This window comes from Giraffa tippelskirchi, chromosome 5 (genome assembly GCF_054371585.1).
Source record: "Giraffa tippelskirchi isolate mGirTip1 chromosome 5, T2T-mGirTip1v1.2.pri, whole genome shotgun sequence".
Classification (NCBI taxonomy): Eukaryota; Metazoa; Chordata; class Mammalia; order Artiodactyla; family Giraffidae; genus Giraffa; species Giraffa tippelskirchi.
This window is the reverse complement of record NC_137279.1, coordinates 58,739,927-58,754,584: the sequence shown is the minus strand read 5'-3', so window position 1 is coordinate 58,754,584 and position 14,658 is coordinate 58,739,927. Positions and strand designations below refer to the sequence as shown.

Below are 14,658 nucleotides of genomic sequence, written 5' to 3'. Positions count from 1 at the left end.
TTTTAAATAAAGTTTTCAATTTGATTCATAGCTTTCATTTTTCTCTATGAAAATGTAACAGTTAAATTCATATCAATTTACTTTTACTCATAAGGAGAAGTTAGACCAAATCAAGTTTAAAGGATTTATATTCAACATCCCACCCACTTTTTTGAGATTCCCATGCATAAACAGAGAACTCACATGAAGTCCTTCAGTGAAACTTTCCTGAGAGCAGAGGCATCTATAGGGCTGGCTTGTTGTGTCACAGTGACTGGCATGACCATAGCACTGACATCTGTGGACATGAGCATCAGACAACTCCTTAGAAACACCAACTCAACTATGAATATATTTAAAGATCTATGTATGTATCCACTATATGAATTTAACAAGAGGCAAGTTTATTAACAAACATAAAATTCAGTTCCTCTTTAATTATATGGATAATATTCATAACAGTTTTAATTAACACTGAAGTATTGGAAGGATTTTCATCAATATCCAAACCACACCATTTGTGAAGTTGATTTTCAAACTCATTCTGAGTTGTTTATACCAATATTAGCCATGTGGCAAACCTGTCATGAAAAGGCATTTACTGAAACTTCTGAAAACGCAATTGAGACTACAAAGTTCAGAATAAACTGAAGAATAAAGTTAACACATTTCAATTTGTCTTGTTCTTCAAAATTAGATGGTGAAAATTTAACAGCTATTTTTTCATTGTGCTATGACTTAACAAATAACACTTATATGTTGATATTCCAATCTGCTTTTAAATATGTGCTTTATTCACAGGGTATATCATTCTTCTAGCACAAACCAGTTCTAAGTAGAATCTATATATGCAGCATTTCCATACTAGGGAGTACGCTATCTTGTAGTTTTCCAACTATTCATTTGTTTAACTCTGTTCTCTACTAGAGCCAGATATTTATAAAGTACTTAGAGTGTCCTAGAATTTTCCTTTATTCTTTTATAGGAAAACAGATATTCCTCATAAAACTGTGAATTGTGAACTTATGGAGATCAAGCCTCAGTACTTACAAATTAGCTGGTACTACAGTGGTAACTTCAAATCTAGCTTCTACTCTTTGATTTCAATACTTGAAAATTATATTCCAGAAAAAAATAGGCAAAATATTTGGCAATTCTTTTCTAAGTTGGATTTAGCATATCATAACTTCTAAACCCAACAGCTTTTGAAAATTGATTTCCTAACAATGTGATATTATGTACAGCAAAGACTCACATACAAATCTCCCCCCAAAATCTTAGAATAGGAAACAATTTCAATACATGGAGACTGGAATCTGGTTTGCTCTAAAAGGCTAATGTATTTTTAAATGAGTATGACAAAAATTTGTTGGAAACAAGATTCATCATGAAAAGCACACTCAAACCCTTGGTCATGAACACTACCTTCCAGTGATGGTGATTTCATTGACTCCATAGTATCTGTGTCTGGGGCTGACAGGAGTCTCAGTTGTATGGTACTGTCCATGGAAATGAAGTCGTACTTGTGTGGCCTTAACAAACTCTTGAAGAGATGGGGTATTATAGAAATTATTGTATCCAGGACGATGATTTGGTCCAGGTGTTAGGATGCTAAAGGTGACATTACCACAGGAATATGGAGTAAAACTGTTGATGAAATTTGAAATCATGAAAAGCTATTCATATTTTTGACAAAGCAGACATTATAACACAGTATTAGTAATAGCTTAAATTCTTCATTTTGGGAAACAAACATTTTGTATATTTCATATACAAGCAATATGAGAGCATCCCAGAAAATATAGTAAAACATTTCCCTGAGGACATAATAAAAATCCTATTAATATATATAACTTGGAAGATAATCTGAAAATCAGTTTTAAAGCACAAGTGAGACTGTAAGCAAGAAATACTCTATAAAGTCTTACAGGAATTTTAAACATTGTTTAAAACTCAGTTTAAGGAATAGTCTTAGAAAAATCTTCCTCAAGAAGTCTCTACCAGCTTAGCTAGCTTGCATGTAGGTTACTACTGCACATTAGTCTATTCAAATTAACTCCTAAATGCATTCAAAGATAATAATTTAAAAAATATTCATACTTGGGAAGTTGAAGACAGTTGACAGAATCAGAATTTTCCAACTCTCCATTGTTTTTCATTCTGAAAATGCTGCAATTTCTAGCAAAATACTGCCAATCCTCCCAATCTAGGCTGTTCTCCTTTTTCCTCTGAATCCTTATTGCTGTTGGTTGTGGACTAGAGAACTGAATGATAATATAAAACACCTGAAAATGAATGCTAATTGTCATTGAAGTTTTAAGTTTGACCCCATAAGTATAAATCAAACCACAGGAATTGTTATGTTCAAACATAATAGCTTACTTCTGATAATAACAATTACCAAATATTCATTAGATATCAGAAATTCCATAGCCCTACAGTAAAGGCAACACATTCTATAATTGCATATATGTCCCTCTTCTCAAGGATTTTATAAGTTAGAGTGGAAATTAATACTACATTTGATATAAAGACATGAACAAAACATTACCTTTATGAAATAATTGTTATATATTTCTTCTTACAGTTATTTACAATAAGGACTGCAGTTTTCATTAATTTGTGCTACTTAACATTGAAAAGAATTTTTCATATTTAATATGATTTTGATACAAATCTCTAGAAAATTAGGGCCTGTATATCTTTGAAATATTTTTATTTTATAGGTTATAATACACTACTTTGATGTGGTAATGGTCAATTGCCTAATTCAGCTTTCACTTTATAGCTGGTTAAATTGTGTCCCCAAATAGATGTGTTCAAGTACTAACTCCTGATATTTGTGACTGCAACCTTATTTGAAAATATGATCTTTGCAGATATAATTAAGGATCTCAAGGTGAGGTAATCCTGGACGTACAAGGAAGAGGGCCATGAAAAATGGAGGCAGAGATTGTAGTTATGCTGCCATAAACCAAGAAATGCCAGGAGCCACCAGAATCTAGAGAAGGCAAGGAAGGATTCTTCCCTACAGCCTTTAGAGGGAGCATGGCCCTGTCAACACTGAGTTCATACTTCTGATATTCAGAACTATAAGAGAATAAATTTATGATTGCAAAACTATTAAATGTGTGGTAACTTATTGAAATATGCACAGGAAACTAACACACATCCCACTGTTATGAATTACCTGATACTGTCCATTTTCCAAATCTATGGAAATAGTCACTCCTTGACTAAGCTGGGTCATGTTTGTAAACACATGTGACACCCATGAAGTACCAATATTGTTATCATTGACAAAAGAAAGAGGATGGGCTTCAGGATTCAGCCGTAACACCCTGTTTTTGGTTGTGTCTTCTGCATCATTAGGAATGCAGTACCGCTGTTCCAATCGATGGACACGAGGGTGGCTGCCAGGGCAACGGCAGTGTGATTGGATATGCAATCTGGGTAGATCTCCGGAGAAAACTTCCTGAATCTCTCTGTAGGAGTCAAGAGGAAGATGGTAAGAACCAGTAACTCAACAGTGACAGGACTTCTAAGAGGTGTTACCAATGACTATCAGTATCTTGATGTTTTGATTCACAGACATTTAGCCTTAATAATTTTCTAAACACAACATAAAATCAAAGTTATTCCTAGTCAAACATATGCAATCTCAAAACCTGTATATCAAAAACAGTACATTTTTTAAAATGAGGTATAGTTGATTTACAAAGTTTTCAATTTCTGCTGTATAGCAAAGTGATTCAGTTACATATACACTGTTTTTTATATTCTTTCCCATTTATAGTTTATAACAAGATATTGAATATAGTACCCTGTGCTGTACAGTAGGACCTTGTTATTTATCCATTCTAGATATACTAGTTTGCATCTGCTAATCCCAAACTCCCACTATATCCTCCCTTAAACCCTGTGCCCTTGGTAACCACAAGATACCACAAGTAACCACAAGTCTGTTCTCTGCGTAAAATCAGCACATTCTTAAGTGTTAATTTTGTACATCAAGAAGCATGCACAAGTCCTTGACTGATTATCAAGATATTTGTTAAAATATAATATTTTACTGTGCCTATTTTTGATTAAAAGAAAGGCAACATTAACTAAGACTGTTAAGCTGACTTATCACTATGAGTGAACAATAATGTATTGAAAATAATCAGTTATAGATAGGGTCCCCCATTCATCCATGGAAAGAATTAAGAAGTTATTTTATCTGCTGCTGTTTTAGGAGAAGGGACTGGAGCCAAAACCATTTGTCAATGGTTTCCTGTGACTCATCAGTACAGATTCTGGCACCCTAAAATGCTTCAATGGCTTCAGATCTTATGGCCACTGCCAACAGTCAAAGAAGAATGCCAATTTCAGTCAGATATATTTAATTTTTCCATTAAGGGCAATATACTGATATAGAGCAAAACCAGGCATTCTATTTATAGGCATTCTCCCACATAATGCCTTTCCAGACATTTCAGATAGGCCAACACCAGCAAGCCAGGTCTAAGTAGAGAGCAACCGAGGTCTTAAGTTAAGAGATCAGATTTCTCTCAGACCCCACTAAGGGAAAATGGAGGAGGCGGGCACCTTTTTCACTCACTTAAAACACAGAATGGCACACCTTCTTCTTTAAATCTCATTCATATTTTTCACTTGACATCATGTGTTGCATAGGGCCAACAGTGACCATCCAGTGAAATGTTTATCTGAAGAAAATCTTTATTAGCAATGCTGCTCTTCAGAATTTTAGACAAAAGGGATCTAAATGATTGTGAGACTAGTGGCCATAAATCTCCCCAAGAATGTGTTTCAGTGTTACAGCATCCTGTATTCAGGCATCTCTGGATCATATAGACTAACTAAAAGAATGTGTATATTGTTAATGGACATAAGAACATTGCTTCATCTCAAGAGCAATGCTTCTCAAATTTACAAGAACTAGTTCTGTCATTGGAAATTCACCATACTAATCTACATTTCCCTTGAAGAAAAATGAATAAACATTCTTCTTTAGCAAATGAATAAGAGCAACGTACTCATACAATGATGTAATATTATATCATCAAATCATAACTCGGGAAACAAACTTCAGAGGATATGTCAGGCTGAATTTGAACTTTCTGAGGAGAATGGAAATGTGCATGCTTTAAAAAAACACCTAAGAAAGATTTCCTACCTATTCTCAAGATGAAGAAATACTTCAATAAATATAGTCCAAGTCCACACAATTATTTGTTCACTGGAAATAAAAATATATAACAATACTTCAAATTACTTACTCTTCTTGTCTCCAAGTCTAGTAGTCCAGTCTCTTGAGATTTTTCTATACATCAATATAAGTACTCATTTCCTTTATTCTACATTCTCTAGTACTTACAAATTCAGCAAAGAAATTTTAAAAGGCAGATATAGCAGTTTCTTAAGTATCAGAAACAACTTCAAACAGAACATTTAAACAAATGTATAAGGGGCTTCCATGATAGCTCAGTTGGTAAAGAATCCACCTGCAATGCAGGAGACCCTGGGTCAATTCCTGGGTCGGGAAGATCCCTTGGAGAAGGGATAGGATACCCACTCCGGAATCTGCTTGCAATGCGGGAGATCTGGGTTCAGTCCCTGGGTTGGGAAGATCCCCTGGAGAAGCGAAAGGCTACCCACTCCATTATTCCAGCCTGGAGAATTCCATGGACTATAGAGTCCATGGGGTCACAAAGAGTCAGACATGACTGAGCAACTTTCACTTCACTTTTATCCCAAATTACAGGTTTCTCTCATGGTTTAGTGGTAAAGAACTGGCATGCGAGTTCAACCCCTGGGTCAGGAAGATCCCCTGGAGAAGGAAATGGCAACCCACTTCAGTATTCTTGCCTGGGAAATTCCATGGACAGGGGCTCTTAGTGGGCTACAGTCCATGGGGTCTCAAGAGATTCAGACATGACTTAGCAACAAAACAACAACAACATCCTAAATTATATACTACCACTTGTTTAAAAGTCTAGTTTTCTTAGAAGAAATCATTTGTACAGAATTTGATCAACTTTATGAGTTATCCACAGAGTAGTACTAGTGAATAAAAACCATAGACTAAGCCAAAGCAAACACTGTAAACATTAATTAGATGATGGTCACCAATGGAAAATGCTCAAATATTCATAATATTCTTACTTAAATGAATTTATCCTTACATTTCAGGTGTAAAATTTTCAATCGGCTTACCTGTTTGTAAGCGCCACTTGGTATAATCGAAAATCTTGCATTCTTCCAACAAACTGCTCTGAACCTGTAAAATATAAAATATATATATGCGTGTGTGTGTGTGTGTGTATGTGTATATATATATGAAATCTCCGTTTTCCAAGCAATGTCTGACAAATGTTTAAGTGCAATTCTTTTAAAGCTATGAAACTTTTTTATTCATATTAGTTTCAGTTGTACAGCATTATAATTCAACATCTGTATATAGTACAAAGTGGTCACCACAAATCTAGTTATCACCCATCACTATACAAGTTGACAACCTTCATCGGTTTTGACCCCCTCTCAACCACATTCCCCTACCGTTACCAATAAACTGTATTGATGAGGTTTTTTTTTTTTTTGGCACCATCCTGTGTTCTCAATTCTGTCCCATTGATCTGTATGTCTGTTTTTGTGCCAACACCATACAATGTTGATTAATATAGCTTTGTAGTAGAGTTTGAAATCAGGGAAGATGGTTCTTCCAGCTTTGTTCTTCTTGCTCAAGATCATTTTGATAATTCATGATCTTTTGTGGTTTGCTACAACTTTTAGAATTATTTGTTCTAGTTCTATGAAATATGCCCTTGGAATTTTGAGAGGAGTTGCATTGAATTTATAGATTGTTTTGGATAAGATGGAGCAGTCTCTCAGAGCTATAGAGGTGCTGTCTCCTGGGCTGCAGTCCTCATTTTGGGGGCTTCCCCAGTGGCATATATGGTTAAGAATCTACCTTTAATGAGAAGACCTGGATTTGATCCCTGGGTCAGGAAGATACCCTGGAGAAGGAAACAGCAACCCACTCCAGTATTCTTGCCTGGGAAATCCCATGGACAGAAGAGTCTTGTGGGCTACAGTCTATGGTATCTCAAAGAGTTGGACACCACTGAGAGACTAACTCTTTGGATAAGATGGACATTTCAAGAATATTACTATTCCAATATATGAATAAGAAATAAATTTCCACTAATTTGTGTCTTCAGTTTCATTCATGAGTGCCCTATAGTTTTCAATATACAGGTCTTTTACCTCCTTGGTTAAATTTATTCCTATTTTGCTGGTGGTTTAGTCACTAAGTCATGTCTGACTCTTTGCGAGTCCATGAACTGTAGCCTGCCAGTCTCCTCTGTCCATGGGATTTTTCAGGCAAGAATACTGGAATGAGTTGCCATTTCCTTCTCCAGGGTATCTTACCAACCCAGGGATCAAACCCAGGTCTCATGCATTGCAGGCAGATTCTTTACCAATTTGATGCAATTGTAAAGGTAGTTGTCTTCTTAATTTCTCATTCTCATAGCTCATTATTTGTGTATATAAACACAACAATTTTTGTATATTGATTTTATATACTGCAACTTGCCTTATTTATTAGTTCTAACAGCTTTGAGGGGGGCAGTCTTTAGGTTTTCCATAACATATTATCTGCAAATAGTGATAAGTTTTCCCTGCATGCTACAGTCCATGGGGTCACACAGCGTTGGGCATGACTTAGTGATTGAACAACAATAACATGTTATCTGCAAACAACAACAGTTTTTCTTTTCTTTATTCCCAATTTAGATTCCTTTTATTTCTTGTGTGCTGTGCTTAGTCATTCGATCGTGTCCAACTCTTTGAGGCCCCATGGACTATAGCCCATCAGGCTCCTCTGTCCATGGGAATTCTCCAGGCAAGAATACTACAGTGGGTTGCCATGCCCTCCACCAGAGGATCTTCCCAACCCAGGGATCAAACCCAGGTCTCCTGCATTGAAGGCAGATTCTTTACCATCTGGGCCACCAGGGAAGCCCAAAAATACTGGAGTGGGTAGCCTATCCCTTCTCCAGAGGATCTTCCTGACCCAGGAATCAAACCAGGGTCTCCTGCACTGCAGGTGGATTTTTTATCAGCTGAGCTACCAGGGATTTCTTGCTATTTGCTGTGGATAGGAATTTCAAACAATGTTGACTAGAAGTAGTGAGAGGGCATCCTTGTCTATTCCTGATCTTGTAGGAAAAGCCTTCATATTTCCACCATTGTTGGCTGTGAGTTTTTCATACATGGCCATTTTATGCTGAGATATAGTCCCTTTATAAACACTTTGCTGAGAGTCTTTGTCATAAATTAATGTTGAATTTTGTAAAATGCTTTTTATACATGTATTGAAATGATCATATGACTTTTATCCTTCATTTTGCTGATGTGACTTATCACCTCGATTGATTTGTGGGTACTGAACCATCCTTACATCCTTGGAATAAATCCCACTTGATCACAGTACATGAGCCTTTCAATGTCTTGTTGGATTCAGTTTGCTAATATCTTGTTCAGAACTTTTGTATCTATGGTCATCAAAGAAGAGTTTGAGAAGACCAGATATTTAATCTTCTTTGAATACTTCCTAGAATTCACCAGTGAGGTCATTTGGTCCTGGGCTTATAAGTTGAGAGACTTTTTTTAAACTATTTTAATGTCCTTACTAGTAATTTGGTCAATAGGTGGAAGTGCTTTATCTCATAGCCCTTTCAAATTCTTATAGACCAGTATGTGTGCTAAGTCACTTCAGTCACGTCTGACTCTTTGTGACCCCATGACCATAACCCGCCAGGCTGCTCTGTCCATGGGGTTTTACTGGCAACAATACTGGAGTGGGTTGTCATGCCCTCATCATTGACCAGTATATATTTTACTAATTACAAATGAAAACAGTAATGATCATAGTTATGTCTATGAACATTATAGGCCTGAAGTCAGAGTCATTATTTTGGCGAGCCTATTTACTGACACAACTTATAATCTCTATCCAGATATCTTCCCCAAATCAAATTTCTCTGTAGTTTATAAACCTATAAATCTATCATTTCATCAGCCCTACATGTGATTATCATTTGTTTCCCATGTGATTTTCAGAGCAATCACATTACCGAGAAGAAGACTCCCCATTTTTCCATTCCACTTGCTCAATCACCAAGCTTCAGGGCATCAGTTTAGGTACTCTCCAAATTAAGATTAATGCCTCATTTAGAAAACCTTCAGTTAGTGAGGATAGAGTGTAAACCTCCTACTTATGAGTTCCACGTTACTCACATTTATCTGAATTACTCACATGTCTCAAAATTCCATCACCACGTGAGTATTCTTATAAAACAAGTCAAGTTCAGAGTCCAATCTGCTTTGAACTAGGTAACTTTTCAAGATATGGATAGATATCAACTTTAAACCACACATAATTTTATCAGTTCATCAAATATTTATTTATAATGTATTAACGGATAAGCCCATGGAGAGTAGGAACAGAAAAATGTAAGAAAGCTTAAGTTTGTTTGTTTGTTTTAATAATACGAAAAACAATGAAAATGGCAAAAGTCTAGCTAGAGTTTAAATCATGGGAACTGTTTTTTAAATAAATTTAGAGCAATGGCCAATCACCAAATAACTATTTCCTCAAATGTGTTTTTTTTAACAATTCTATTTTTTAATTTTATCTTAATAATAGAGTTTTTTAAAATGTTTGATCAACCTTTGCTGCAGTTCCTTGGTGGTGCCTCAGAGGAACCTGGGACAGAGTGAGGTTATGCCAGATGAATAAAAGATGCCAAGTAGAATTAGCACACCAAATAGTTTCGATGCTGATCTCAGAAGCAGGGGGAGATGAATGAGCAAAGAAGGATGAGACTCAGGGGCATAAAAAGGATATGTGTTTGTATGTTAGTTTGTGCTAGTGTATATATATTTCATATTTCTTCTTATAATTATATTAAAGGCTATAGTTAAGAAAATAACATTTCACATACGAATATTTCTTCATGAATCTAAAGGTTTTCGACTGATATACAGGAAGTAGGCTAATTGAAATAATTACAGTATTCACTTCAGTGTTGGCTAGGGACACAAAAGAGATGAACACTGATTCTGCTATTGGCAGCACTTACTAATGAAGCAGCAAGAAGTTTCCCATCATCCTCAAGGCATGCTATGCCATCAAGAAATACCTCCCCAAATTAAAAAGCTATTGTTACAGGTTGAATGGTACCCTTTCCAAAATGCATATTGAAGTCATCCCCCAGTACCTATGAACATGCCTTTATATGGAAATAGAGTCTTTGCAGATATAATCAAGTTAAGGTGATATCATTAGGGTGGGCCCTAACCTGACTAGTGTCCTCGTAAGAACAGGAAAGTGCCTGGTAGAAACACATTCACACAATGAGAAGCCCATGTGACAACAAAGGTGGGTTTTGGAGTGATGTAACTATATAAGTCACAGAATACCATGGATTGGTGGCCACCACCAGAAGTTAATTAAAGGCAAAGGATTCTCCACTAGAGGTTTCAAAGAGAAATGGACCTAGTAACACCTTGATTTTGGACGTATACCCTCCAGAACTGTGAGACAATAAAGTTCTATTGCTATAAGCCACCCAGTTTGTGGTATTTTGTTATGGAGGCCTAGGCAATGAATTTAGTCAACATTTTGTACATTTAACATAATGAGTTATCAAAGAGAAAAAATATGTTTTGAGATATATTCCATATTATCTAATTTGTTTTTTCAGTGTATTAAAAAAAAGTCTAAAACATTGTATATAGAACTGCTAGGGAATGTTTTATTTCAAAGTACCCAGAAAATACAGATCATAACAAATAAGGGATAATCACTTGTGATTTTTGAAAGACCTCATATCACTGAAAACAAAATTGATGATCATTGTGATTTTCTTAAAGCTTCAATCATGGATTTAAATTATCAATGTGTTTTCATTCTTTCTTCATTCATTCCTTCAACAAATATTTATTGGGAGCCTTTCACATGCTAGGAATTTTCATGGGTTTTGGGGATACAGTAGTTAATAAAACAGGAACAAAAAGCCAAAAAAAACAACTGTGGAGCTTATATTCCAACAGTTATATGAACATAATAAATGAGCAATTTATATACTATATTAAAATATGATAAATGCTATGAAAATGGGTAAAATTAGAGCTACATAGAGAGCATAGCTGGAATTTAATTTGGATGGTATGTTCAAGAGAGGTCTCATTGATAACAGAAAGAGAATACATCTTGGGGCAATATTCCAGACAGAAGTCAATGAATGCACAGACCCCTGAACCACTATGATTGGCATACTAGAGGAACTGCAAGAAGCCAGTACTCTGAAGCAGAGTAAGAGAGGGGAGGCTCTTGGAAAATTAAGTCAGACAAGTCAGCCAGACTAGTAACTGACTGCTGTGGTGGTCGGCAGGAGGACGGGGTAATTGGGTTCCAAGTGTGAAAAGTCACGGAGCCTATTGTTAGTACTTTGGTTTTTATTCTGTGTAAAATAGGAAGTTACTGGAGAGCATAGAGTAGAGAAGTGACATGAATTCAGGTTTATTCCAAAATGTTAAAAACAGAATATAGGAAGACAAGGGTAGAAGCTGTGAGATCAGTTAGGCTATTACAGTCATCCAAGTGAAAGTCAATAGAAGTCAGACTAGGGTATAGAAGTGAAGGTGTACACCTCAATACTGCTGCTGCTTCTGCTAAGTCGCTTTAGTTGTGTCTGACTCTGTGCGACTCCATAGACGGCAGCCCACCAGGCTCCCCCGTCCCTGGGATTCTCCAGGTAAGAACACTGGAGTGGGTTGCCACTTCCTTCTCCAATGCACGAAAGTAAAAAGTGAAAGTGAAGTCGCTCAGTCGTGTCCGACTCTTAGCGACCCCATGGATTGCAGCCTACCAGGCTCCTCCGTCCATGGGATTTTCCAGGCAACAGCACTGGAGTGGGTTGCCGTTTCCTTCTCTTACTTCAATACTAATAAATCTGAATTCATTTCCTATATTTTAGCAATAGTAAAAGGGACACTTTGCTGCAGAGGGATTGTGAAATCTATTTTATCACCTGTAAAATGAAGGGACTAGGTTTTACGACCTTTAAAAACAATTTTAGTTTTCAAATTTGGAATCTGAACATAGAACAATCACATCTTCTATCACAGAATTCATATTTGAAGGGAATTTTTGAAGTTAAAAAAGTTCACTAAAGACCTCGAGTTAATGTGAATCATCCACTCCAAACAGGAGAATTATGATTTAATTTTGGGGGAGAATATCATAAAATCAAGGACACAATCATAAGAGTGAATTTTACTAATTCCTTTGGCAGTTGCCAGCTTTACAGCAACAGATATTCATTGGAGTAAACAATAAAATGATTTTTCTTTGAAAAATATTCATATGGCAAATATCAGTTAAATTACATAAATTGATCAAGTAAACAGATATGAATCATAACAGAAAGACCTCATAGTTGTATATTTAGAAAATATGTAATTACTGGAAAGAAGCAGTACATCCACATTATGACTGGTGGCATAGCAAAATTACTTCAATAGAAAAACTGAGTAAATAATCTAGTATATATATATGTAGATAAAAAGAGTAGTTTTGTAATAAGGCTAAATTTTTAAAAAGTCACACCAACTGGAAAGGACGAAATAAAATTGCCTCTATTCATGGGTAATATAATTGTCTCTTAGGAAAGCCCAGTAAATTTATACAAAAGCTACTAGAAGTAATAAGTGAATTTAGCAAGAAGTTGAATGTATAAAAATCAATTCAATTTCTATACATTAGTGATGAACTACTGGAAAGAAGTTTTTAAAGTAACATTTATGTTAGTCCCAAAACATGAATACTAGTTATAAATCTAACAAAGTTATGTCTGCTGATGAAAGTGCAAGACAATGATGACAGAAATTACACAGTATGATCAGGAATGGCAAAGTAAGAACAACTGAAGTTTCTGCCATAAAAGCAATGATAACACTAGCAAAGAATGTCAAATCAACTTTTCTAAAATGATGGAAATTGACCAAAGATTTGCAAAAATCCAGGGTGTGTGTGTGTGTCTATGTTTGAATTGGTGAATCACAATAAGAATAGCACATTTTGTGGCATTTTAACTTTCTCAATTGCTGTCCTCCTCTCAATTACTCAATGGTTGATCTTGATATTGGATATTCTATGATCACAGCGAAAAACAGCAGCCTAGCATCCACTGGAGGAATGAGAGGGGCGTAGGCGCTCCTTGAAAGCCTTAACCTCAGAAAACTGTCATTATTTAGTCTGATAGTGGTCCTATAAAAACCCCACATTATGGCTTGAAATTACTCAGAACTTGATCATTTCTTCTTATACTGTTCATGGGATTCTCAAGGCAAGAATACTAAAATCGTTCGCCATTCCCTTCGCCAGTGGACCACGTTTTGTCAGAACTCTCCACCATGACCCGTCCGTCTTTGGTGGCCCTACACAGCATGGCTCATAGTTTCACTGAGCTAGACAAGGCTGAGGTGCATGTGATCAGTTTGGTTAGTTTTCTGTGATTGTGGTTTTCAGTCTGTCTGCCCTCTGATGGAGAAGGATAAGAGGCTTTTAGAAGCTTCCTGATGGGAGAGACTGACTGAGGGGGAAACTGGGTCTTGTTCTGATGGGCGGGGCCATGTCCAGTACATTTTTAACCCAATTTTCTGTTGATGGGCAGGGCTGTGTTCCCTCTCTGTTGCTTGACCTGAGGCCAAACTATGCTGGAGGTAATGAAGATACTGGCAGCCTCCTTCTAAAGTCCCATGCACACACTGCTGCACTCAGGGTCCCCAACCCTGCAGCAGGCAACTGCCAAGCCACGCCTCCACCAGAGACTCCTGGACACTCATGGGCATGTCTGAGTCAGTCTCTTGTTGGGTCACTGCTCCTTTCTCCTGGGTCCTGGTGCACACAAGGTTTTGTTTGTGCCCTCCAACAGTCTGTTTCCCCAGTCCTGTGTAAGTTCTGGCAGTTCTATGGTGGGGTTAATGGCAACCTCCTCCAAGAGGGCTTATGCCATACCCAGGTCTGCTGCACTTAGAGACCCTGCCCCTGTGGCAGGCCACTGCTGACCCATACCTCCACAGGAAACACTCAGACACACTTCTGGCTGATATACCCATTTGAATGCAGAGTTCAAAAGAATAGCCAAGACAGATAAGAAAGCCTTCCTCAGCAATCAATGAAAAGAAATAGAGGAAAACAGCAGAATAGGAAAGACTAGAGATCTCTTCAAGAAAATTAGAGATACCAAAGGAACATTTCATGCAAAGGTGGGCACAATAAAGGACAGAAATGGTATGGACCTAACAGAAGCAGAAGATATTAAGAAGAGGTGACAAGACACCAATACAGTATACTAATGCATATATATGGAATTTGAAAGATGGTAACGATAACCCTATATGCGAGACAGAATAAGAGACACAGATGCATAGAACAGTCTTATGGACTCTGAGGGAGAAGGTGAGGGTGGAACGTTCTGGGAGAATAGCATTGAAACATGTATATTATCATATGTGAAACAGAACACCATTCCATGTTCGATGCATGAGACAAATGCTCAGGGCTGGGGCAATGGGATGACCCAGAGGGATGGGATGGGGAGG

General features: G+C 36.8%; 1 protein-coding gene across 1 annotated transcript in view; it reads right to left on the bottom strand.

Annotated features, from left to right (window-relative positions):
- USH2A (usherin) overlaps nucleotides 1-14,658 on the bottom strand; it is a 901,466-nt gene that overhangs the window by 799,683 nt on the left and 87,125 nt on the right. The window contains exons 4-8 of the mRNA XM_081491700.1: nucleotides 6,199-6,262; nucleotides 3,170-3,464; nucleotides 2,080-2,264; nucleotides 1,405-1,626; nucleotides 184-277 (exon numbers count right to left, since the gene is read on the bottom strand). Of these exons, the coding sequence (XP_081347826.1) occupies nucleotides 184-277; nucleotides 1,405-1,626; nucleotides 2,080-2,264; nucleotides 3,170-3,464; nucleotides 6,199-6,262 (860 nt within the window). The remainder of the gene's footprint in view (nucleotides 1-183; nucleotides 278-1,404; nucleotides 1,627-2,079; nucleotides 2,265-3,169; nucleotides 3,465-6,198; nucleotides 6,263-14,658) is intronic.